The 23,861-nt window shown below is 55.5% G+C and overlaps 1 protein-coding gene across 2 annotated transcripts; it reads right to left on the bottom strand.

Annotated features, from left to right (window-relative positions):
* Window positions 1–12,734: 12,734 nt before the first annotated feature.
* APLN (apelin) lies at window positions 12,735–22,534 on the bottom strand. 2 transcript variants are annotated; one of them, XM_067022869.1, is made up of 3 exons: window positions 22,321–22,534; window positions 15,941–16,112; window positions 12,735–15,302 (listed from the first exon to the last, which is right to left on the bottom strand). In XM_067022869.1, exons 1-2 carry the CDS (start codon window positions 22,385–22,387, stop codon window positions 15,946–15,948), a joined length of 234 nt encoding a protein of 77 aa, XP_066878970.1. In that variant the 5' UTR covers window positions 22,388–22,534; the 3' UTR covers window positions 12,735–15,302; window positions 15,941–15,945. The 2 variants fall into 2 exon arrangements, with proteins under 2 accessions (XP_066878970.1, XP_058906959.1); XM_059050976.2 differs by having other exon boundaries at window positions 12,823–15,247; window positions 22,321–22,479.
* Between the last annotated feature and the right edge of the window lie 1,327 nt (window positions 22,535–23,861).

Genomic DNA, 23,861 nt, shown 5'->3' with positions numbered 1-23,861 from the left:
ACCTTTGGGCTGTGAGCGTGGACAGGGGAAGACCCTGCAGAGTGGCCTTGTGAGATCTATGCCTCTGATTAGGCCCAGTGAGGCAGTGCGTGGAGGAGAGCTGCTGAGGCAACGTGGACCAAGCAAGGACCCCCAAGCTGACTCTCCCTGCGGAGGGCTTGTCACCGTGAGTTCTCCCCCTCAGCCGCTGAACGCAGCTGGCTCTCCAGACTTGGGCTACACTTGGAAACTCACTGGGGAGACGGTGGCCTCCCTCTGGGAATTTCAGCCTCCTGCCCCACCCCCTTCCCCACCATGGCCTTAGCCCTCTCCCAGCAGGCAGGGAACCCAAGCCTTGCCCTTGGTGAGCCCCAGGACACACACAACTCACCCTAGCTCTAGGACAAGAGGCCAATGACACCCCGCCATCTGGAACCACCTGAGCTACAAGGGTCCTCAGAGAGCCTCCAGAGCCTCATCTTTTATTTTTTTTTTTTATTTTATTTTTTTTTTTGTGGTACGCGGGCCTCTCACTGTTGTGGCCTCTCCCGTTGCGGGGGACAGGCTCCGGACGCGCAGGCTCAGCGGCCGGGCGCCGCTGCACAGCATGTGGGATCTTCCTGGACCGGGCACGAACCCGTGTCCTCTGGATAGCAGGCTGACTCTCAACCACTGCGCCACCAGGGAAGCCCTAGCCTCATCTTTTAGATAAGGAAATTGGGGTACAGGAGAAGGAGGGGTTGAGTTCCAGACCACTGAGCTGCTGAGTGGCTGGTGGGGGGGCCATAACCCGAGGGAGGCGCGATGCTAAGGCAGAAGAGACTTTCGGGCAGCCAAGGTGGGAGTTCTAAGCAGAGTGTGAAAGTGAGAAGCCCTGGGGGTGGCATGCAGTAGGTGCTTCACAAACGCATCGTAAATAAATGAGTGATTCTTGCTGCAGGGGTAGGGGAAGGACCGGGCCATAGGGGTACAAAACTCAGCCCTGCTCTGAGTCTTGCTGGGTTCACATCAGTGAGACTGGAATAGCCTGCCTGGGCTTTCTTCCCATGGGCCACAACTCTGACTAGAAACTGGGGTGGGGACGATAAGAGGGGGGGGGGTTTACAGGGAGGTATGGCCACCGTTAACTGGGGTGGAGAGCTCCCTCCTTGCTTTCCCTTTAATTTTTATTGAGCACTTGCTTGGTGCCGAGCAGTATTAGAAACACACACACACACACACACACACACACACACACACACACACACACACAATCAACACCTCCATGTTACAGATCAGGAAACTGGCCGTGAGAGGTTCAGGACCTCGCCCAGAGTCTCACAGCTGACAGTGCCCATCTGGTTTCAATGGCTGCGCTCCTAAGGGCTAGACTACACAGCCTTCTGGCTCTAGGGACAGCAGCGCCCTAAGGAGACGGTGCCAGGGTGGGAAAGTGTGAAAAGGAGAGGAAGCAGGATGTACAGGGCTGTTTGTCATTATCTTCATTTCTTTAACACTTACGAAGCGCCTACTGTGTGACTGTGCATGGGACAGGGGCTACTGCCATGGGCCAGAGAGGTCTGTCCCTGCAGTCACAGAGCTCCCAGCCTAGAGAGGGAGAGCAGCTAGCCAGGAGTGCCATGGAGGAGAGGTGCGAGGCAGGCGGAGTCGGAGGGGAAGGGATCCTCCAGGAGACAGAGTCCAAAGGAGGGAAAGGATGGCCAGGGGGACGGGTGTCCCATGAGAGAGCTCAGTGCCCCTTGAGCCCCAGTGAAGCCCCGGAAAGCCTCTGGCTACAGCCCGTACACTCAGGCAGTTCCTGGGGGCAGACAAAGGGAGGCCACACCCACCTGGCCACCAGCTGGGGAGGTAACTCCATCCGCTTGATGCCCAGACCTTCCACATGATGGACACGGTACTCATGACACCTCCCCCTGAGTTTCCATAGCAACTAGGAATCACCACCACCCCCATCCCAACTCACAAGATGTGCTGCCTGTTGTGGCCAGCAGCTGTGTCGGGTTGTGGAGAATAACACAGCCTGGCCTTTGAGACTGGCTTTGCTGTCCAGTCATCCCTGATGCAGCAGAGTTAGATGTGGTTTTTAGTTGGGGGGGGGCAGGTGATAAGGGGTCTCTGATGCTCTGAATGCATCCGCCTGCCTCAGCTCAATGTCACCAGAGATAGACCGTGGTCAGCATTCATCCCAGAATCCCCTGCTGGAGCTAGTAAGGCGGCGTCCCTGCTGAAGAGATGCTCCAGGTTTAATAGACCCAATCTTCAGTTAACCCCGAAGCTTCCGTTTTCTCATCTGCTAAACGAAGAGAATTATGCCCGTCTAAACAGTTTGTTATAAGGAAATAAGATGACATCTAGCACAGAAAACATGTTCTAGCAAAATGCCTAGCACATAGTCAGTGCTCAAAAATGTCAAATTTGGAGGGTCCATTCTAAACATTTTTGCCTGTCCCCACAGATCCTTATTATAACCTCCATGAATAGGTAGAAAGACAGAAGCCCCAGCTGTCCTTGAGAATTCGAAGACCCCAAGTTAGAGGTCACCAGAGGTTCATAACACACTGGTTTATTGAGAGTGGACTTACCAGCAGGAGAGTCCTGGGTTTTAGCCCTGGCTAATGACTGGGGCCTGCCCTAAGGCCCTGCAGGGCCTTAGGCAAGTCACCTGCCCTCTCGGGTCCCCAGTTAGTCTTTCCATCTGGACTGGCCTAAGCTCAGGTGACTCAGGGGACACTGTGGTAAGGAGAGGGATAAGACTGAATAGGGGACACCCCCCCAATCCTGCTTTGATGGAATTCACATGTGCCACAGCTTTAAAAGTAGTTTGAAAACTCTGGCCTCACGCTCCTGGATTTGCTGGGGGGGGGATGGCACCTTGGCTGCTTCCTCAGCCCCAGAGGGTGGCAGCAGCCACACCAGCAGATGTCCCCAACCCCAAAGGCGCCCCAAACTCCATTTTCTCCCATGCAAAACCAGCCCGAGCCCTCTTCCTGCCCTGGCCCTTCTCCCTGACAGTCCCAATGGCCCAAACACTGGCCACTTCAGCCAGACATCCCAAAGCAGTATGGTGAGGGGCCCTGGGGCAGAGACGGGGCCTCGAAGGGGGAACAAGCTCTGGCCAGCTGACTCTTCCCCTTGGGGGGAAACAGCAGGAGCCAAGCCCCAGGACACTGGGCCAGTGGCCTGCCTCCCAGGGTGTTCTTGCTGAGTGCGGTGGGTGGGGGGCCTCATCTGCATTTGGGACAAAGCCTACCGGGTGCTTGAGTGTTGTTGCCATGGAGACTCAGAAAGGTGTTATTAGCATCTTTTCAACTCGGTGGCCCTGTGTGGTCCCGTCCCGTGCAATCTTAGCAGTATCTCACCATCACCCTGGCAACCCATTAGCCTAGTGTTGTTACCATGGAAACCCCAGCAAGGTCGATCAGCCCAGGAACTTCCCTGAGGAGATGTGCGCTGGGGGATCCTCCCATGGCAGGCCCACTCCTCAGGCCTCCCAGGTGACAGTGACCCACTCCGTGGGCACTGAAGGTAGTTTAGGATCTTTTCTGGGGCAAGCTCAGAGTCAGTGTGACAGGAAAGAATTTGGCCCGGCAGAGCGGCAGATCTATATGCTTTGTTACCATGGAAATGGTGCTTTTTAAGGATCTCAAAGCACAATGCAAAACTAACTCTTCCAGGAGATTGAGGCTGGCAGGAGAGGAGGCTGTGAGCCTCATTCACTTGTCCATTCATTCATTCATTCACCATTTATTGACTACCTACCTATTAATACAATGAGTTCTGTGTAGGTCCTGGCCTCTAACTATAGGACCATCTGCTCACTCACTCACCCCATTTGAAAGAGGACTAATGAGAGGGGGTAACTATCCTACTTCCTGCTTCAGTCTCCATTTGAGGAGAAGGTATTGGCATGCCAAAGGGAATGGAATCAGAGGGTCTGTGTGTGTCCGGGGGTGCAGGGAGAACATATGCTTTCTGTAGTCTCCTGTTTTTAACCTACACCCTGCTCGAGTCTTCAGGAAATCGGGATCTTTGTGTGGAATGTCTCACCAAATGCTTGGCCAGACATTCAAGAAGATTCTGGCAGCCACAGCTGTGTGAAGTCAGAACAGGCTACCTTTGGAAGTAATGAGCTCCCCATCACTGGAGGTATGCAAGCAGAAGCAAAACAACTGCTCCATGACGATTGTATATAGACTGTAGAGCACAATGATTAAGAGCACAGGTTCTGGAGGCTGACTGCCAGGCTTCAAATCTTGGCCCAATTGACTAACTATGTGACTTTGGGCAATTTTCATAAGCTTATTGAGCTTTGGTTTCCTTGTCTATAAAATGGGAATGATAAGAGTTTCTACCTTGTGGGGTTGTTGGGATTAAATGAGTATAATATATGTAAAGCACTTAGAACAGTACCTAGTATATAGTAAGTGTTCAATAAATAGTAGCTTGTATTATCTACTGATGGCTCAACTAAGGTCCCTGAAAACCCCAGGATTCCATATGACTGTTGGTTACAAATCTTCCTGAGCACCCTGGGGATAAAAAAGGGATATTCTGCCAGGGGTGAGACTGCCTGGCTGGGGAGCTGGCCGAGGGAAGCACTCACCCCTTACATGCTTCTGGCAATGGTTTCTGTCTCAAAGTGCTTTTGGAATCAGTGTCTCAGTTGAGCCTCAAGACAACTCAAGAGGTGCAATGATCCTCCGCATGCTATAGATAAGGGAGGCGAAGCTCAGAGGGGGAGAGTGACACAGCTACCAAGTGGCAGGACTGGGATGGAACTTCCCCTCCATCACGCCGCCTGGTGGTCCCCAGGGCCGCCATATGGGGAGGATGGCAGTTGGAAGGGGCGAGTCATGAGGCGGGCAGAGGAGGAGCCCTGCCCGGCAGTAACCTGTGGAGAGCAGCTCCCCACTGTTTGCCTTTCTCCCAGGGGGAGCTGAGGCCAAAGCCCAGGGAGCAAAAGAGAGTGTTTCCTAGAAATGCTGCAGGTGTGGCTGGTGCACACTACCCACGGGCAAAAGACAAGGCTAGGCCTGCTCGTGAGTACTTACTGGAACCTCAACTTGAATCCTCCAGAGCTCCCATCCCTTTGATCTCACTCGGAAAGCTGGGCGTTTGGGCAAAGTCCAAGGGAGTCATTAGACTGATCTGACATTTCTGCTCTCAACCTAATGGCACAAGTATTTCACTGATGGCTGCTGGCCTGACCAAGGGATTTTGCTTGCTGAGACTAGTAAGGTGGACTAGTGTTTTCATGCCATTTGGAGAGGCGATGAAGAAGAGGACTGTTTTTTTTTTTTTAAAAGAAAAAAAAAAAAACATTCTGTTAGGCTGGAGAACAAGAGTAATACCCTAACTCATGGTCTCCTGAAGCTCCAGGTTAAAATATATATATATATATATTACCTGGAGTGTAGGAAATAGACAGGGGTGATTGAAAATCTTTAATAACCAGCATGGCATGGGTGCCAACTGATCAGGCTGTTCAGAAACCCCCAGGAAGTCTGCACACACAGGAAAAGAGCAGCCGTGGAGCGGGCCTTGGCAAGCGTCGGAGTGCTCCTTTGGGCCTCTCCTGGCAGCACGTGCAGAAATCAGGCTTGCTGTTGCCTCCAGAGGCTACAGGAGATCCCCCAGTAGCTTCGGGGGTGTCGGGGAGTACCTGCTAGGAGGAAAAGTGGCAGAACTGAAGGAAATGCTCTTTAGAACAGCCTGAGAGCCAGACAGCCTGGGAAAGACTTGTAAGGATGCAAGCAGGGCCTGGCCTGGACTCAGAGAGCTGGCTGCTGCCCTTTGCAGCCACAAGCTGGAGAATTGCACCCCAGCACCTTGGGTGGCAATTTCTCTTCCTCCCCCAGCCACTTACTTACCACGCACAGCATGTAGCATGCACACAGGCTGTAAACACAGTGCACGCCGTGGAGCAAATGCGCATACCTGCCCAGGCAGTGTTCACACACAGAGCCCACATGTGCCCATGACCTACAGACACCCTCTCAAGTCCTGGGGCATCCACACTCACACCCACAACATCATTCACAGACTCAGAGTCCTGCAGCACAAGCAACTAAAAGAGTCAGCTTTGACTAACTCCAATCGGTTGCCCCTCCACACACACCTCACACCTCCTGGGGAACAGGACAGCTGAGGTGGCCCGTGAGAAGTCCCTGCCATTCCCAGGATCAGCCAGCAGGGGGAAGCCTCTCACGCCACACTGAATTTCACCGGAAGACTAAGGGGCCTGGAGGAGACAGGGAGGCGGAGCCCAAGGAAAGTGGAACACCTAAGAAGTTGTAAAGTGTCCAGCCAGCCTGTGAGCTGGCCCAGGCGCACCCAGCCACCCAGTCTCCTGGGTGTGGGGCCTCAGCCCCTCCTGCCCAGCTGATGAAATCGATAGAGCTTTGGGCATGTTACCAGGAGAGGATGTTTTAGTTACCGTAGCAGGGCTGGGCTGTTTCTCTGCCCAGCCGAGAGCTCGGAAGGGAATCAGCCAGCACACAGGAATTGAATGGAATCTCTCATTTTGCGAGTCATAGCCACTCTCAGGCCCCACTTCTTGTCTGTGAAATGGGTTTAAGAATAAATCATGGGGGGCTTCCCTGGTGGCTCAGTGGTTAAGAATCCGCCTGCCGATGCAGGGGACACGGGCTTGAGCCCTGGACTGGGAAGATCCCACGTGCCGCGGAGAAGGTGATAAGCCCGTGCGCCACAACTACTGAGCCTGCGCTCTAGAGCCCGCGAGCCACAACTTAGTGAAGCCCGCGTGCCTAGAGCCCGTGCTCTGCAACAAGAGAAGCCACCGCAGTGAGAAGCCCATGCACAGCAACGAAGACCCAACGCAACCGAAAATAAATAATTAAATAAATTTATTATTTTTTTTAAAAAAAGAGTATGGGCAGTTCCCTGGTGGTCCAGTGGTTAGAACTCGGTGCTTTCACTGCCGTGGCCCGGGTTCAATCCCTGGTAGGGGAACTGAGATCTGGCCAAAAAAAAAAAAAAAAGAAAGAAAAAAAAAAGGAGATATGTATATCTCCTCCATTAAAAAAAAAAGAAGAAGAAGAAATCACACATGCTCACTACTCCCTCCTTGGCCTTTGGACCCAAGCCATGTGTTCCATCTCCTAAGATTTCCCTTCAAGTCCTGCTTTACCTCCACGCACCCTGACATCTCCCGCCACACACTTCTCCTCAGGGAAGCTTCTCTGATTCTCCTCCCCATCTGGATCCTGCACTCTCCCTGCGATAAACTTCCTAGAGTCCTGTGCTTGTCCCCAGAGCCCTGACCACAGTCCTGGTGAGACCAGCCTTTGTGGCTTTTGAATAACATTGGATCTCCCTCACCAGGTTGTAAGCAATGTGACACAGAGTGGGCCCTCAAAGGCGTTTGTTGAATGTTGAGAAATGAATTTCTATGGCCCTTTGCGGATGACAAAGCACTTTCACATGCAAACCGGGCACCCTCTGAGGTCGACATTGTTCACACCTGCATCACTTCTTTACTGTACCAAACCTTTTCACTTCAGAAACTTCACTCAGCCTCACAACCAGCCTGTGAGGAAGCTAAGGATTATTATTTGCATTTTACAAACAATAAAACTGAAGCCCGGAAAGGTGAAGTGTGATCCAGGCTTAGTACTTGGAGGAGCCAGGATTTTTAAGCCTCCAGATCCCTGGCCAGAAGGTGCGATCACCACCATTGTGGTGAAGGCCATGCTCGGTCTGGCAAGGAGGTGTATGCTTGGCAAGGACACGGGCTTTGGTGGGGGAACAAGCCTGGGTTCCCATCTGGGCATCACCTGCCTGTGACCTTCAGAGCTGGAGGAGCATCCGGGAAGGCTTCATGGCGGAGGAGGCGGCCTCAGCTGGCACTTGAAAGACTGGGGGAATTAGGGGAGGCAGAGAACCAGGGAAGGGGAGGCTGGGGAGACTAGAGGTGCACTGGGAAATGGGGTTTTGGTGACTTGGGCTGAGGCTTTCCCAGCCTCTGTTTCCTGAAAGATACATATGATGCTCACACCCTCACATTCCCGCTGGGGCCAGGGCAGCAGCCAGGACCCGTATAGAGGGCACCAGGCAGCAAGGGCTGTCATACCCTCGCCACACACCCGTCCCTTGAGCCTTCCAGAGGCAAGGTGAGGAGCGAGTCTTCTCTGCTGTCTCTCACATACTGTCCTACACAGAGTAGGTGCTTTTTCGTTCGCTCCTTGTCCAGGAGAGTGATTCTTTTGAATCGGTCTTTGTGCAGGCAGAACGCCCTTTTCTTGTGCTTGGGTTCTGAAAAGGTTAGCCTAGGTTGAGGGGAGGTGGAGCTCCTTCTGAAACTTGCATTAAGGCATGGGATCTGAAACTTGACAGGCAATTTGGGAGCAGGGGTGGGGGTGGAGAGGGCTATGGAGCTGGGCTGGGGGCTAGCCCAGAGTCGCCTTGGGGTGGGGTAGGAGGAAACTGAGACTGAAACTCCTGGGAAAAGCAGCGTCCGAGATCTCTGAGGTGATGGAGGTGGAAGGGATCAAGAGGTGAGCCCTCCCTCCTGAGACACCTCCTCCCCGCCCATCCCTGTGTGCTCTCCCCGCTCCCACTTTGTTTATCTTCCTTTATCTTTTCACACCCCTCACACCCGAGGGCTTAGGAGTTCCCAAGGAGGTGAGAGGACTCTAGGCGGTGAGGAACTTTGGGGGTCTAGAGACAGGGAGATGAAACTATGCCAGGGTCACCGGCTCCTATCCCCACACTTGCTGGGGAGGAGCCAGAGACACCCCTGCCTAGATGGAAAGAGGGCTTCTTTCCGGCCACGCCGGCCTCCCGGGTCCCACAGATAACAAGCATTTTTGCTGCCCTGAGACTGAGGGTGCCAGAGTGAAGCCCTTGCCATAGCCGGGAGGGGATGGCAGCCCTTGAGTGACTGCTTGGCACTTCAGTACTGCCTTCACCTTGCTTTAAAGCAATGTCACCTTGGTCCCCTCATTGCATTCCATTCCACAGAAGATCCTCAGACGAACTTAGCCTCTCTGTGCCTCAGTTTCCTCAGCTATAAAATGGGGTTGCAATGGGGACTAATTCAGCCAGGACAGGCGATGTGCTCGGAACAGTGCTTGGCACACAGGAAGCACTTGCTCCCCACCTGTCGTGTCGAGTCTGTCAGTTTCGTGTAGCTATGCCCCTTTAAGTGGGTCACTTTCCCTTTCTGAGCCCGACTTTCTTCTGTAAAACGTCTGTAAAAATGAAGGGGCTCAGGAGACCGAATGGCCTCCCAGAAGCCTGCCAGCTCTGCCCTTCTAGGATTCTGTAAGTCTGAGGTAAGGAAAGCAGAGATTGTTGTCCTATGAAAATAGATGAGGGGGCACTGGAACCCCCCAAAAGATGAACTGACCTGCCTAGGGTCACACAGCCAGTTACAGGCCAAGCTGGGTTTAGGATCCCGAGTGCTGAGCCACTAGCTTCAGGCCACTGGGCTATGCAGCCTGCCAATTCTTTCACACCCAGGGAAGGTCAGAAAGCATTTGGTTTGCAAGAGGGGGGAAGTATGAAATGGAGGCCCCAGAAGCCTCTGGGGCCAGGAGAAGCTTGGACAGACCCATGTAACCCAGTGGTGGCCTTCCTCACCGGCCAAGGGTCCCATTTACCAACGTTTCTTCTGCTTCTTCTCCCAGAGCACTGATTCCCTCTGGAGAGTGGCCTGAAGCAGCCTCGCTGTTTGCTGGAACCCCAGCAAAGCCCTGTGCACAAGCAGCTGCTTCCCACCCACCCACCCCTTCCAGGCGGCCAGGCAGGTGTGGAGGCTGAGCCCAGAAGGGGCCAAGGGGCCCTTCCACGGCCAGCCCTGGGCAGAAGCAGAGTCATGACTGAACTCAGCTTTCTGGGCACCTAGCCTCGGCTGGAAAGGAACCCGAGGGCCGGGCAGGTGTCCTGGAGCAAGCGCCTGGCCCCCAAATCCAGGATCGGGTGCAGCCCAAGCTCACGCTGCCATGGGGGAGAGTGCTGAGGGCCATCTGTCCCTGGGGAGGCCCCGTGGGTTGTCTAGGAGACTGGAAATTTCCAGTGCCCCAGGCACACTCGGATGGGGGCAGCTAACCCGAGCTGAGGATAGAGCCGGCTTTGAGGCTTCGCTAGCCAGTTCGTGGCTCTGTGAATCTGAACAAGGGACTTGACCTCCCTGAGCCGCTTGTTGCATCTATAAATTGGAGACAATGATGACTGCCCTGTCCACCTTTCAGGGTTAGAGTGTGGCTTAGTGGGGATAATATTACCTCCCACTAGGGAGCACACACCGTGGGCCAGGCACCGTGCCCAGCACTTGACCTGCATCATCGCATTTGGTCCTGACCGCAGCGCTCAGAAGCAGCCGGAGTATCCTGCCCGCTGCGGAAATGGGGCTCACGGGGACACCGGCTTGCAGGTCTCACAGAGAAGTAAACGGTGGTGCTGGGGATTGAACCCTGATCTGACTCCAGACTTCCCCTTCCATGGAAAGCCCTCTGTTAGTATAATTATTGTCAGATAGCATGGCACAGAAGGCAGCTCATAAGCAGTTTACTAAATTCTCTCAACTCTAGACCTTGCTGCAGAAAGGAAGTCTTCTCCTCGGGCGCCAGGCAAGGGTTCAAGGGCTCAGCTGAAGGGCTTGCCGTGCTTCACACGAGACAGGCTTCTGTGGCCTGCCATCTGTTTTTATAAACACAGCCACAGTGGTTCATTTACATTTTGTCTAAGGCCACTTTTGCAAGACAATGGCTGACTTGAGTACTTAGGACAGAGACCTCACAGCCTGCAAAGTCGATTTACAGAAAAAGCTTGCCGACCCCTGATTTGAAACATGCAAGGAAATGTCCTAGATGCAGCTCCGGCCTTTGACTGAAGTCCAAGGCAGCAAGCCGGGGGAATCCCTCTCTGAGCAATGGTCAGTATGTAGGAAAACTGGTTTTTCGAAGGAACCCTGGAGACATCTTCCATTTGGGAGCGGGGGGTGGCGGGGTTCCAGAGAAATGCTGGCTGAGTCAGTAGCCCCTTCTAGGACCAGAAAAGAAGATGGTAAATCTTCTCTTCCATTCCCTTTGGCAGTCAGCTGGTACAGGCCCACTCTGGTCAGAAATCTGGGGTTGAGAAATTTCAGCTGAATAACCTTCAGGCCTGAAAAATAGAATTCTATAAGCACCTCAGAATGGCTGCTTGGGTCAGGCGACAGAGGACCCCAGCCCCAGTTGAGGGTACTGAGTCAGCCAGGACTTGTGGGAGCATCTGAAATGCTAGGCATCTAAGTAGCTATGTCTCATTTTATACCACGCCTGGGGTCCTGAAAAGCCTTGTGTGTGGCCTGAGTCTGTTTGCCTCCCTTATCTCTTTCATTTCAGCGGCTGCCTAATTTCTAGGTGGGTTTGAAGCGCTGTTGTTTTTCAGGTTCATCTTCCCACCCCACCCCCAACCCTTCCAGGTCTTGGTCCAGAAGTAATCAGTGAACAAAAAGTGAACTCCTGTTTCTTTTTTCCCCTCTGTATTTTCAAAAACAACCCCCTACTCTGATTCTATTGTATTTATTTGGTCAAGGTATCTCCAAATGGTGGCAACCCATATGTCCTGCCTTCTTTTGGTTTGATGTCTAATTATCTTTACAGAAAGCCACCAGCTTTCCTTCCCCTCATCCTCTGCCCCAAGGAGGTCAGACTTGCCTCCACCCACTTGCATACAGTGACTACATATGCCTGGAGGACCCCGGTGGCAACTCCCCTTCCTTGTCCCCACGTCCACTGTACACCATCCTCCTGCCAACCTAACCAAAGGCAACTGGGTCTTCTGGGGCCGGTGCAAGCTGGTGTCTCCGTGAGCCTTTCTCTGATCCCACCAGTCCACACCACGCCATCTATTTCCAGTGCACTTACTGGGATTTAAGTACATTTTGTACTTGTCTCCTCTCTAATTAGGGGACCTTCCATAGTACCATAGAAAGAGTTTACATTCTAGAATTCAAAGTCCAGATTTTAGAGTCACTTACTGGCTGCGAGCCTTTGGGCAAGTTGCTTCAACTCTCTTAGCCTGTTTTCTCATTTGTAAAACGGGGATCTGTGTCGCCCAGTTGTTAGGATAATTAAATGAGTTGACATTTTTTTTAAAAGAGCTCTGTAAACTGTTGAAGGGCTACACACTCACAGATCGGTATTAAGTTGTTCCGCCCCGCCCCCGCCCCCTTCTCCTTGGTTTCTTGTGAAATTAGAGCTTTGGGGGTGATTAGGGTGGTAACAGACCAATCAGCATAAAGCCAACCCGCCCAAAACCTCCAGATCCTCTGACAACCAGTTTGCCTAAAAGTCAAAGTAGTAATTTTGAAAGAAGGCATTTTTGTACCAATTTTCCTAAGAGGCACTTCCAACACAATGTCATATTTTTAAATCACTATGTCACAATCTGCAACATTTTGTCAATGATAAGATTGTTGTGTATGCTTGCGGGTGGCATTTTCTATTTTATCTTTCATCGAGCAGTTTCATGACTTTTTAGCAAGTGTCTGAAGACCCTTTCTTCAATTTGTATATTTCTAGAACTGAATGTTTGTCAAATCTGTAGAATTTCCCACAGGATTTATCGAATGCACCTTTTGGATCACTCCTGTCTCCTTTTTGCTGGGTTTTACTCTGGATCGTGTATACCTGTGTGCACCTCATGATTTGATTAACTAAATTAGCATGTATCCACTGTTCCTTCCTGTTCTCCAAGATGTTGGCATTTTGACAAAAGCGTGAAGAAGTGAGAGACGGGGCAGAACTGCATCGAACTCCTTGCATTTTATTTCTCAGAATATCTCATTCATCAAGCAACTCTACTTTGTGAAACATAAAATGATACATACAAAGTCATTACCAAATGTATTTATTGCAGGAAACAGAACATTTCTCAAGAAAGGCAACTGGCTAAAAAGTCCCGAGAGTGTTCAAAAGTAGATAAAAATAGAAGAAGACACACACCAAGGATATAAAACAATTTTTTGTAGAAATCCCACCTTTAATCAGAATGTTCTTAAATAAAATTTTTTTAAAGATCCTTCAAAGGACACTGCAAAAAAAAAAAAAAAAAAAAAAAAAAAAACTAGGACACTCAGATGCCCAAACACTTAAAAGTGCACTGCATTTTATGTGAGCTGGTCATTAAGCATAGAGATTCCTTTTGTGAGTTTGTGGCAAATTAGTTTGAAGCCATTGGACCTGGAACCGATTTAGGAGGCAGGCACTTCCCCCCCAGCACATGGGGAGGACCGTGGATCTCAGTGGAGAGATGTGCCCCTCCTGAACGTGACCTCCAAGAGTAAGGGCGAGTTGTCAGCTTTTAACTCTTTATTATAAAGACATATTTACACTGAACAATCTTTACAAACACAGTGAACACAATTAGGGGAAGGGGACGATTTCTTAATGAAAAGCGCCTTAATAACTTTGTATAAATTAGTATAAGAATCATACACAACCACTTTAAATAAGACAGCCCCTCAGCACCTCCACTGCCCTGTATCTCCAGACTTTCCCAGCCGTCCCCACAGCCCACCCCCGGCCCTTCCCCCTGGGCTGGGCAACTGATGCGACAGGAGATGCAGAAAGGAAGAGGGGGAAGAAGGCCCAGCCCCAGTGGGGACATGCGTGGCAGAAGAGGCTTTCTGGACACTGGCCAGCCCCCACTCTGGGCTGAGGGGCGTTTGCGGAGGGGGGGTGGGGAGGCGGCAGGTGCCCAGCCTGGCTCCCCAGGGTGGCCTTAAAGCAGCAGCAGCAGCAGCATTAGCAGCAGTGGAGGGAAGGGGGAGGGGCAGGTAGGCAAACATCGTGGGGGTTGTTCTGGGGCTCCGGGGGCCCTGACTCCCCCTCGCCCCACATGTACATAGGTGGCCATCAGGCTCCTGTCTTCCCTTTTCTCCCTCCCACTAGGCCTTTGAGAAGAAAGCCTGCTGAGATCTACACTTCCTCCTATCTTTCCTTCTTTCCTTCCCCCCTCCCTTCCTTCCTTCTTTGTTTCCTTCTTCCTCCTCAGCGAAAGGCCACTGGGAGAAGAAGGTCCAGCCAACGTGAAGGGAAAGCCATTGAGTCCAATTGGTTAAGGCCACCCCCTGGTCCCTGGTAGTCTCGGTGCCTGAGCTGCCCCTATGAAAATACCCAGGGTCTGGGAGTGCTGCAAGGAATGGGGGCAGCTGGCCAGTCAGGGAACTTTCCAGGCCGGGGTGGGACATGGGCCAGAAGGGGCAGGCCAGCGAGGAGAGAACAGCTCCGTCCCACCACGGGGCAGTTCACAGCCGGCCCCCTCTCCCTTCCTGGCCACCCCCAGCCTCAACCCCGGGAAAAGGCACTTAATGGGTTTAGAAGACATCATCAAGAAGGAAGAGGGCATCATCACGTGGGAGTTCAGAGACCTGGGCCCTCATTGTGGCTCTGCAGTAACACTGAGCAGGTCACCATCCCTCTCCGAGCCTCTGTTTTTGCAGGAGTTTGCATAAGGAGGTGGAGCTAAGTGAACTCCAAGGTTCCTTTTGGCCCTGATCCTCTGTGATTCTTGGCAGAACCAATCATCTTACTTGGCTTTTGCTCCTGGGAGGGTACAGAGCCACCTGAGGCGCATACCCTCCCCTCCTGAGCTGGAGCTTGAACTAGCTGGTGGGGGCGGGGGGCGGGGGGCGGGAGGGAGTGGGAGGGACTGTTAGGCGGCACAGTGAAGCGCGAGAAGGGGCAAAGTACTCCAGGGCCCCTCTCCTTCACCTCTTCCTTAACCGGGCCAAACATGGGGATGAGGAAGAGGCCACAGTAGCTATTCCTCCTCTCCTCCAATGCTTCACTCCCCCTTCACCAGATCGCCAAGCCCCCGTTCCCCTGCCCCCAAGGCACCCTGTGGGCATCCCAGAGGGACCCGGTCCATCTCACCAGGGTCTCTTATTGCTCGCTCTCCGTGCCCCTCTGGAGGCCCGGGGAGAAGTGCTGATGCGAAAACGTGGAATCTGCTGGAGCCCATTAAAGAAGGGCGGGTTCCACCCCGCCCCCAGGGCATACCTGAGGCAGGAAGGGCCGAGAGAAGGGTTAGATGTTAGGGTATTAGACAGAAGAGGTAGGGCTGGGGAGAGGAAGGACGGCCTTCCCGTGCAGGGCCTCCCAAGTCAGGAAGGGGGACTGAACGGATCCTTGCAGGGGCTGGAGCACGCCAATCCATTCTGGGAGGCTGGTGGGGGAGAAGAGCCGGGGCCGTCAGCCGCTAGAACAGGGGCCAGATGAGGCGAAGGGATGCGAGGGCTCCAGAGAAGCAGGCCGACCTACGGAGGAGTAGAGAGAATCACAGGGGGCGGACACATGGTGGCCCCTTCAGTCCTAAAGAGGAAAAATGACCAGAGAGGGGTCACTGACGTGTCCTAGGTCAAAGGAACCGCCTGGGACAGGAAGAGGAGACGGCCTTCCCCCGCCCTCCCCACAAGCCTGAACCTAAAGCCCCAGGCCACTGAGTCGGTGCCACCCTGTCCTGGCGACAGGGGGAAGGACAGCAGGCCAGGCCTCGGGGGCAGGCTCAGGCCCTGCTCTCTCCTTCCCACATCTCTGGGCAGCTCGCTTCCTGTTCTCTGCTAGCGGCTCCTCCCAAGGATCCCTGCCTTCCTCCCCGCCCCTGCTGAGATCGCGTACCACACACACCTGCACATATACCCGGGGGCCCCTCTCCCCAGCTCATCAAGGCCCCCCAGGACTTCCAGAACACTCCAGCTGGGCCAGCCAGCCCAACCCTAGGCAGCAGAGTGCAGGGGAGCCAGCACCTAACTCCTGGGGAGTGTCAAGCCCCTCTCCGGCCTTGGTCTCCTGTCTAAACTGAAGGTGCTCTGTAAGCCCCCGTGTCACGCATGGGGCCGGCACTGCCTGGCGCAGGTGTCTGGCCAGCGGCAAGCAGCAGAGCCAGCCAGCTTCCAGACTGTTCCTCCCCTGCCCTTTCTGTGCCGCCCACCGACCAGAGGCTCAAGTACCTGCTTCAGAAAGGCATGGGGCCCTTATGGGAGAGGCGCGGCCGCTGGCGGCGGAACTTCCTCCGACCTCCCTGCCAGGGCCCTGGGCCGCTCCTCGGCCCTCTGGGCTGCACCAGGTGGCGGACGGTGCCTTCCTCCATCCCCTTCCCGTCAGAAGTCTGCAGCAGGGGCCCTGCAGAAAGGAGAAAGCCTGTCATCCCAAAGGCTGATGCAGATGGGCCGGGGACCCCAGAGGAGGGCCAGTCTCTCCATGAGGTGGCACTCTCAGAGCTTTTGTTTTTCCTCTTCTAATCAGTGAACCCGATGAACCATTTGCAATGTTTACACTGTCCTGGGGCAAACAGAGCCCACTACTCACATTTGCAAATTATACACCTGACTTGATGTCCTTTTTTTTTTTTTTAATTTTTTTTTTTTTTTTTTTTTTTGCGGTATGCGGGCCTCTCACTGTTGTGGCCTCTCCCGTTGCGGAGCACAGGCTCCGGACGCGCAGGCTCAGCGGCCACGGCTCACGGGCCCAGCCGTTCCGCGGCATGTGGGATCTTCCCGGACCGGGGCACGAACCCGCGTCCCCTGCATCGGCAGGCGGACTCCCAACCACTGCGCCACCAGGGAAGCCCCTGACTTGATGTCCTTTTGACAGTCTTATCATGTTTCTGATGGGCACAGACATGTTCTGTGCTCTGAACATCACCGGGGTTGCAGCTTGGGGTGTCATGCCTGTACTCAGGCTGGAGCACAGCAGACAATAACTTCCCACTGCACCCTCGTGACTGATACACTTAAAACATTTCAAACACACAATATTTCAATGAAAACAACTCCCCCCGTCACGTGCCTACCACCCAGATTCAACAGTTATCCAGATGGAGTTACATATGCTTTGGTTCTCCTGTTTCTTTCTTTGCAGAGATATTTTAAAGCAAATCTGGAAGATGATGTCATTGTACATCCTTTGATACGCAGGTGACCCACTTTTCAGTACTAGAGCCCTCATACCTCACCCCTGGGCATCTCATCAGTGTCTGGCCATCTTGGGGCTCACTTGCTCCTGTGGCCTCCCTGTGGGTGTGGCTGGGGGATTGTTTGCAGGGGGTGGGGGGAATCTCTGACTCTGTGTGCCTTATGCTGGGTTCTAGGCAGCCTGTGACCAGATTCAGAGGCCAATAAATATTGTACAAATGAATGAGTAAACAAATGAGTGAACGTCACCTGAAGCAGCAAGTGCATCGGGAGGGGAGTGGGCTGCTAGCATTGCCCCCCCATTGCCCTACCTCCTTTCATCCCTAGATCATACCCCCATCCTGTGCCTGATGCAAATTCCTTCCATTCCAATCCCAGCTGGCTCCTTTTCTGCTCTAGGGGGCTCTTCTCTACATCTGTCCACATCTGGCTTAGAGGAGAAGCCTCCTGATGCCAGACCAAGCCCTGCCAATAGAATCCAAGTGGTGCTGGGTGTTCCGGGGTACGATGAGGGAAAGACACACGATGAGGCCCCAGGGGTACAGCAGGCATGAGAAGAGAGGCACAGTGCCCAGATGGGGAGGGTATCCTCTCCAAATGCTCAGACCCAAGACTGTGAGTGGTGGTGGCAGTCAGGGAGGGAGGGCTGTTGAGGGGAGGGGTCGCTAAGACACAGGGGAGGCCCAGAGCCAGGATGAGGAACACGGCTGGTGGGCTCAGACTCTGGCCAGCGAGACGTCTAGACTCTAGGGCTGCAGAGAAGAGCTACCTAAGCCGACCAAGCTCTCAGCCACCTCTCATGGAGGCTGCAGCCCAGCCAGGGCAGGCGAGCTGGCACTCCACAGAGAAGCCAGCCACCAGAGGCAAGCAGAGCAGGGAGATGCGATGGTGCTGGGCAGGAGGCAGACAGGCAGAGGGCTTGTGCAATGCCCAGGATGGGGCTGGTCTGCAGAAATACAGCTTCTGAGGCCAGTTATCATGAATCCCAGTCTCCCTCTCCCCACACCATCGGGTTCGCCTCCAGCTATATCCCTGTCTCTTGCAACCTGTTTCCATCCATCCAGGAGTCTCCACCACTAGCTCACAGTTTCCATATAACCACCCATTGGCTGCTCGCCCCCCAACCATACCCCTGGCGGCTCTTCCTTTCCTTCCTCCCTGCATCCAGCATCCCCACGCTCCGGTTCCTTCCTTGGCTGTTTGGCTCTTGTGATTCCTCCTCCACTTGCACACAATTTCCAGGCATTTATCCTCCTCTTGGGCCAAACGCAGGCAAGGATTGTCCTTAGGGCTCTCCCTGCCCAGACCCCCGGCGCCTACCGCTCTCCACGCTCTCTCGCCCAGCCACGCACGCACAAACTCTCTAGCCCTCCACCCTCCCTCCCAGAGAGAAAGTCACAAGCCCATTAGGACCTCTCTGTTTACCAGCCACCCTTCATGCTTCTGGTCCGCGGTGGGTTACTGTGTCAGCTCCTCCCCTAAACCCATCACCTAATGTAAATTAAAACACAAGTTGGGTTTGCACTTTGGGGCAGTAGGTACGGACTGGGGCAAGGAGGCTGCTTTTGCCTGTCATAGGGCTACCCTCTGAGTGTCATCTGCAAAGGGGCTGGGCCGGGGAGGGAGAGGAGGGAAGTCCCTTCACTAAGCTCCCCACCCCAGCTGCTTCAGCTTCTGCCTTATGCTTTGGAGTCCCCTCAAGGCTGTTCTGCCCTCTCAAGAGGATAGGAATGATACTGATGAGAAGTTGGTACCAGAGAAACTCTCAGGGCGAAAAGGACTGTGCCGAGGTGTGGCCAGGCAAAAGGAAGGACCCTAAGGGCCTTGAAGGTGTCAGTGAGGTCTTGGTTCTTGTGTTGCAGGGATGGCCAATGGCACAGGCTATGGCCCTAGGGGTAACAGCAGGCATGAGAAGAGAGGCACAGTGCCCAGATGGGGAGGGTATCCTCTCCAAATGCTCAGACCCAAGACTGTGAGTGGTGGTGGCAGTCAGGGAGGGAGGGCTGTTGGGGGAAGGGGTCCCTAAGACACAGGGGAGGCCCAGAGCCAGGATGAGGAACACGGCTTGTGGGCTCAGACGCTGGCCAGCGAGACGTCTAAACTCTAGGGCTGCAGAGAAAAACTACCTAAGCTGGCCGAGCTCTCAGCCAGGCCCTGGAGAGCAGTCACCCAGAAGCCCCTGGCACCTGGCATCCCACTGGATGGGGGGCTCACCGTCCTCCTTGTAGCCGGAAGTCTGCGGTTCCTCCCCCACCCTGATTCCATCATCCACCTGTTTCCTACTTTTGATTCTGAGTCTGGTTCACCCTAAGATAAGCTGACACCTGAAACCCTGGCTTTGTCCTGTCCAAAGGGACAAATCAGAGGCTTTTGATTCTCATCGCTGCAGAGGTCCCGGCTATACAAATGAATTCCCCTGTAGAAACGGGCCATCGCCAGTGTACTTAAATGTTTTCCTCGAACGCATCTGCTGCTTACGGGAAGGCTGGGGCAATCCTGCAAAGAGTCGCGAGCCTAGAGGGACCGAAGCGCCATCAGCAATGAAGCCACAGCATCTCCACCGTGAAGCGCACTCAGGGATAAACAGGGCTTGCTTTTCACACAATCTGAACTCCAGCCCTGCCCGTTCACAAAGAGGCGTGTGCCGCTTCTCAGGAACACGCCATCCTCACTCGGAATGAAACATCTTTTTTTTTTTTTTTTTTTTCCTCTTGCCGTCCGGCCTGTCTTGTGAGTGCTTTAAAAGCCCACACAAGTGCCCTGGTGGCACTGGCTATGTCCCCTCCACTGCTCTGGGGTCCTGCATGTGTCTCCAGGATGAAGCACCCCTCCTTTGTCTGCCCAGCCCAGTGCCCTGAGCCATCTTCCCACGCCAGCCGTGCTGCCGTGGACACATCATGCTCTGGCAGCCTGGTCGTCCGCTTTACCTGCATAAGTCCTTTGCCGCTGAGAGGCCTGACTCAGGTTACCTGGGTGCTTAGTTCTGAGGCATTGGGGATGGAGTGAAGATGCCCCCTCCCTGAGTGGGTGGGGGGGGGGTCCAGGAGGCTGTCCTCACGCTGTCACTGTGGCTGCAGGTCTCAGCTGGGGCCGGGGAAGGGCAGGAGGGGGACAAGGAAAGACAGAGAGGTGCTCAGACAAAGACCAGGGGCTACTTGGCCCTGGCCCAGCAGCTCTCAGACTCAGAAGAGCAAAGTGTATCCCAGGTCAGGAGGCAGTGGAGGAGTCTGTGTGTGGTGGCGGGAGTGCATTCCAAGTCAGGACACGGTGTGTCGTGAAGGAAGCATGGATTTCAGGCCTGGAGCTGACTGGGGACTCTGGCTGGGGAGAGCATGCAAGTCTGGGCCAAGGGCAAGGTGGTTCAGAAAAGGTCCCTTTTTCTGACCCAGGATAGGAGGCAGGAGGCACAGGACATGTGTCCCCAGACCCTGGGCTGGTGGCCGCCTGCACAGAGGTGGCCCCCTTGGCCCCAGGAGAGGACGGGGGTTGGGTGGGGGGACGTGGCAGGGGGAGGTGGAGAGGCAGGAGGAGTTCTGGAAGTTTCCAGTGCTAGGCTTAAGCAAAATGTGAGGGCAACGAATTTACCCAGATCGGGCTGTGGAGATAGGTGACCTAATGCAAAAGGGTGAATTGAAGCAGGATGTGGTAGGGTCTGAGCTCGAGGCAGCGTTCCCTCCCCTTGAAATCGGCTCTCCCTTTACCAGTAATGGCCAACAGCTGGACCCTGAAAGGGTCCGAGTGCGGGTCAGTTAGCCAAGGGTCTCCCCGTAGGCTCTGGGGGAGCCGCAGGTGTGCAGATCAGGTAGGCCCAGCTTCCTCTGGGGCGCCCTCTCTGCACCACTGTTTGCCAGTGGTGGTGTCCCGTGGGTGTCTTATCTCGCCAACTGCCCTGGACGGCAGGCTCCAGGAGGGCAGGCCCGTGCGGTGTCCTTCATTCATATCTTTGGCTCTCTTTCTGCCACTGCCTGCCTGACAGGAGTTTCTGAGGAAAAAGCCTGCTTCCTTTTTACCAGTGAGGTGGCTGAGCTGGACAGCTAGGTAAAGGCGTGTAGTGCCAGACCCAGCCAGTGCGCCTTCCCGAGAAGCCAGGCAGGGCTGCCCAGGCCAGGGCAGTGCCAAAGGCAAGAGCAGAGAAAGGAGGTGACCTACCAAGAGAGAGGTGGAAGCCCCACCAGGCCCTTCAGAGGCTCCTGGGCTGCATCCTGTTCTGGAGGGTCTGGAACAAAGTAGGGCCTTGGGCCCTTCCTCTAGGAAACTTGCTGCCCTGCTCTCTCCTCCCCCCTGCTCCCACCTCCCCGTAAGTCCAAGCCTGGCACTGGCATTAGTCCACCTGGTCTTGGCCTTCCTATTCTGCGTTTCTAGGCAGGCAGCAGTGACAGCCAGATCACAGGACTGCGGAGGCTGGATGTGGGAGCTGGCAGCCTCAGGAGACACTGACGCACAGAAGACAGGCAGCCCGGACTGGGACTGCTGGGATGTGGGTGGGGACCAGGCTTGGGGAGGGCAAGGGAGCACCAGTCAGTGCCAAGCATGCCAGGTGGGGGTGTGGTGCAGGTGGGGGCCAGCTGCATGGAGGTATCGGGTCAGGTGCTGTTTCCTGGTTTGGTGCCTGAAGACAGGGGCACTGAGGTGAAGCGTGACCATGCCTGGGGCACAGGAGAGACCGGAGCCAGGATCTCGAAGAACCAAGTCCCTGGGGTGGGACGCAGGCCTCCGGGAGAGCCTTCTGCGTGGGAGCAGGAGAGCAGACCAGACAGGACTTGGGGGTGAGGGAGGAGGCCCAGCCTGACCCGGCCCTGCGCAGCCAGCCGGGCCCCGGGGAGGCTAGCCTCTGCTCACTTGCAGGCTGAAAGGAACCACAGCTGGGCTCCACGCCGCCTCCCCCGCCGCGCGCTCCCGCCTATGCAACAAGTGTCACGTCTGCATCTTGGCACATCATCATCCCCCAGTGGCCCGCGCCCCGGGACCGGCCGGCGGCCCCCAACTTTCCACGCAGGAACCCAGCCCACCGGCCTCAGGTCAGTTCCCTTCCAAGGATCCACGAGGGGAGCAGGACGTGCACCCCCATACCCTCCACCACGTGGGGAGCGGGGCGCGGGGCACGGGGCGCACGCCTGCGGCCCTGAGCTCCTCGGACTGCCAGGGGCGGCCGGGTGGGGCCAGGCGCCGGAAGGTGATGCCCCAGGCCGAGCCGAGCCGAGCCCCCTGGAGGGAGCGGTGCCCGCGGCCGGCGGGTCCCTGGCCCCGGGCGCCCTGTCCGTCGGCGGCCCGGCGCGTGGCGGCTCCTGCACGGCTCGCGCCAGGCTCCCGGGAGGAGGAGAGAGCGCGATCTTTGGGGCGGAGGGCGGGGAGCGCGCGGGCTGCAGCCCTGGAGAGCGGCGAGGGGGCCGCGGGCGAGCGGGAGGGCGCGCACTCACCTCCACACACCGCGCTCAGGGAGAGCCAGAGCAGCAGGAGCGCCTGCACGCAGAGCCGCAGATTCATGCTGCTCCTCTGGCCGCCGCCGCCGCCGCGCGGCCCTGGCCAGGGGGCGGGGGTGGGGGCGGAGAGGCCGGAGGCCGAGGGAGGCGCGAGTCGCGGCTCGTGCGTGCGGGCGCGAAGCTCGCGTGGCTCCCGGGCCGCGAGACGGTACACCCCGGGCCGCGCCGCGGGCTGGCCGGCCGCCGCCGCCTCTCTCCCGCCTCCTCCTCTCTTCCGCCGCGGGGCAGCGCCGCCCAGCTGGCCTTGGTGGCTCCGGGGGCGGCGGCGAGCTCGTTCCAAGTGGCTGGCGGCTCGGCTGCGGCTCCAACGGCCCGTGGCTCAGGCTGCCAGCGGGAATGCGCCCCGCTCACTCCAGGGGCTGCATTTTGTAGCCTGTGGCTTGGCCGCGAGCCCACTTGGTCATGTGGTCATCGGGAGGGCTGGAGGGGGGGCCGGGAAGAGGGAGAGGGAGCAAGCCTCCCGCACCGCCCCCCTCCCGGCTCGCACTGGGCAGCCGCAGCCAGGGCGCGAGAGGGAACCTCGAGGTGGTCCCACAACAAAGGCTGCGAGGCCACTCTGACAGCCCACAAGCGCTCCCCGGACAATGCCCGCCTGGCCTGGCCGGGGGCCAGAGGATTTTGGAGACCTGAAGGATTTCAAACACAGGAAGCATTTGGGGCGGTGGAGGGGCACACTTAACCCTTTGTCGCCACACTTCCTTAATAGCTGTCAAGAAACTTGGGCGCTGCCCCCACTCACCCCCGCTACCTCTGACCCTGTCCTTCCCCACTGCCGCTCCGCAGCCGCAAGGACTTGGCCGAGACCCTCACACACTGGCCCTCCTCTCTCCTCTGCATCTTCAGCTGGGTTTGAACTGTGCCCAGCGCCCCCATTTCTCCTACCATCCCCCAGGAGGCACCCTCTACCTGGAATGTCCCCACCCCACCCCATCCTTCGACATAGTTCTTCATTCTTACAGCAGCACCTCCAATCCCATCTCATCCAGAAGACTTGCCAGGATAACAATAATCCAGGAGAGGCTGCTCCCGGGTTCCTCCTCGCTGTCGGGACATGCAACAGCTATGGCATCCCCTCTCTTGTTCCCCACCATCACGACAAGGGACCATTTACCCAACTCCAAACAGTCTAGGCTGGATTCATTTTGCATGTACTTGGGATTCCCCTCTGAAAGTGGGTCCTGAAGTTGTTTGCCTTCCCAGACTAGGCTGTCAGCTCCTGCAGCCTGGGAGCTCCCAAGAGAAGGAGCTGCCTCTTTCACCGCGCGGGGAACCTCCTAAGACAGGACCTTGTCTTCTCATTCTTCTGCCTCTCTCCAAAGTCCCCAATATCGGGCTCTGCACATAGGTGGCACTCAACACATGTTAAAAGACTGAATCGAAAGGTGTTTCCACATTTCAGCCAGGCAGGCAGTTTGCTTGAAGTGCGAGTCCAGATTTACACAAAAATACATTGGACAGTGTGTGTGTACCATTAAAGA

This window comes from Kogia breviceps, chromosome X (assembly GCF_026419965.1).
Source record: "Kogia breviceps isolate mKogBre1 chromosome X, mKogBre1 haplotype 1, whole genome shotgun sequence".
Taxonomy (NCBI): Eukaryota; Metazoa; Chordata; class Mammalia; order Artiodactyla; family Physeteridae; genus Kogia; species Kogia breviceps.
This window is presented reverse-complemented; position numbering and strand designations above follow the sequence as displayed.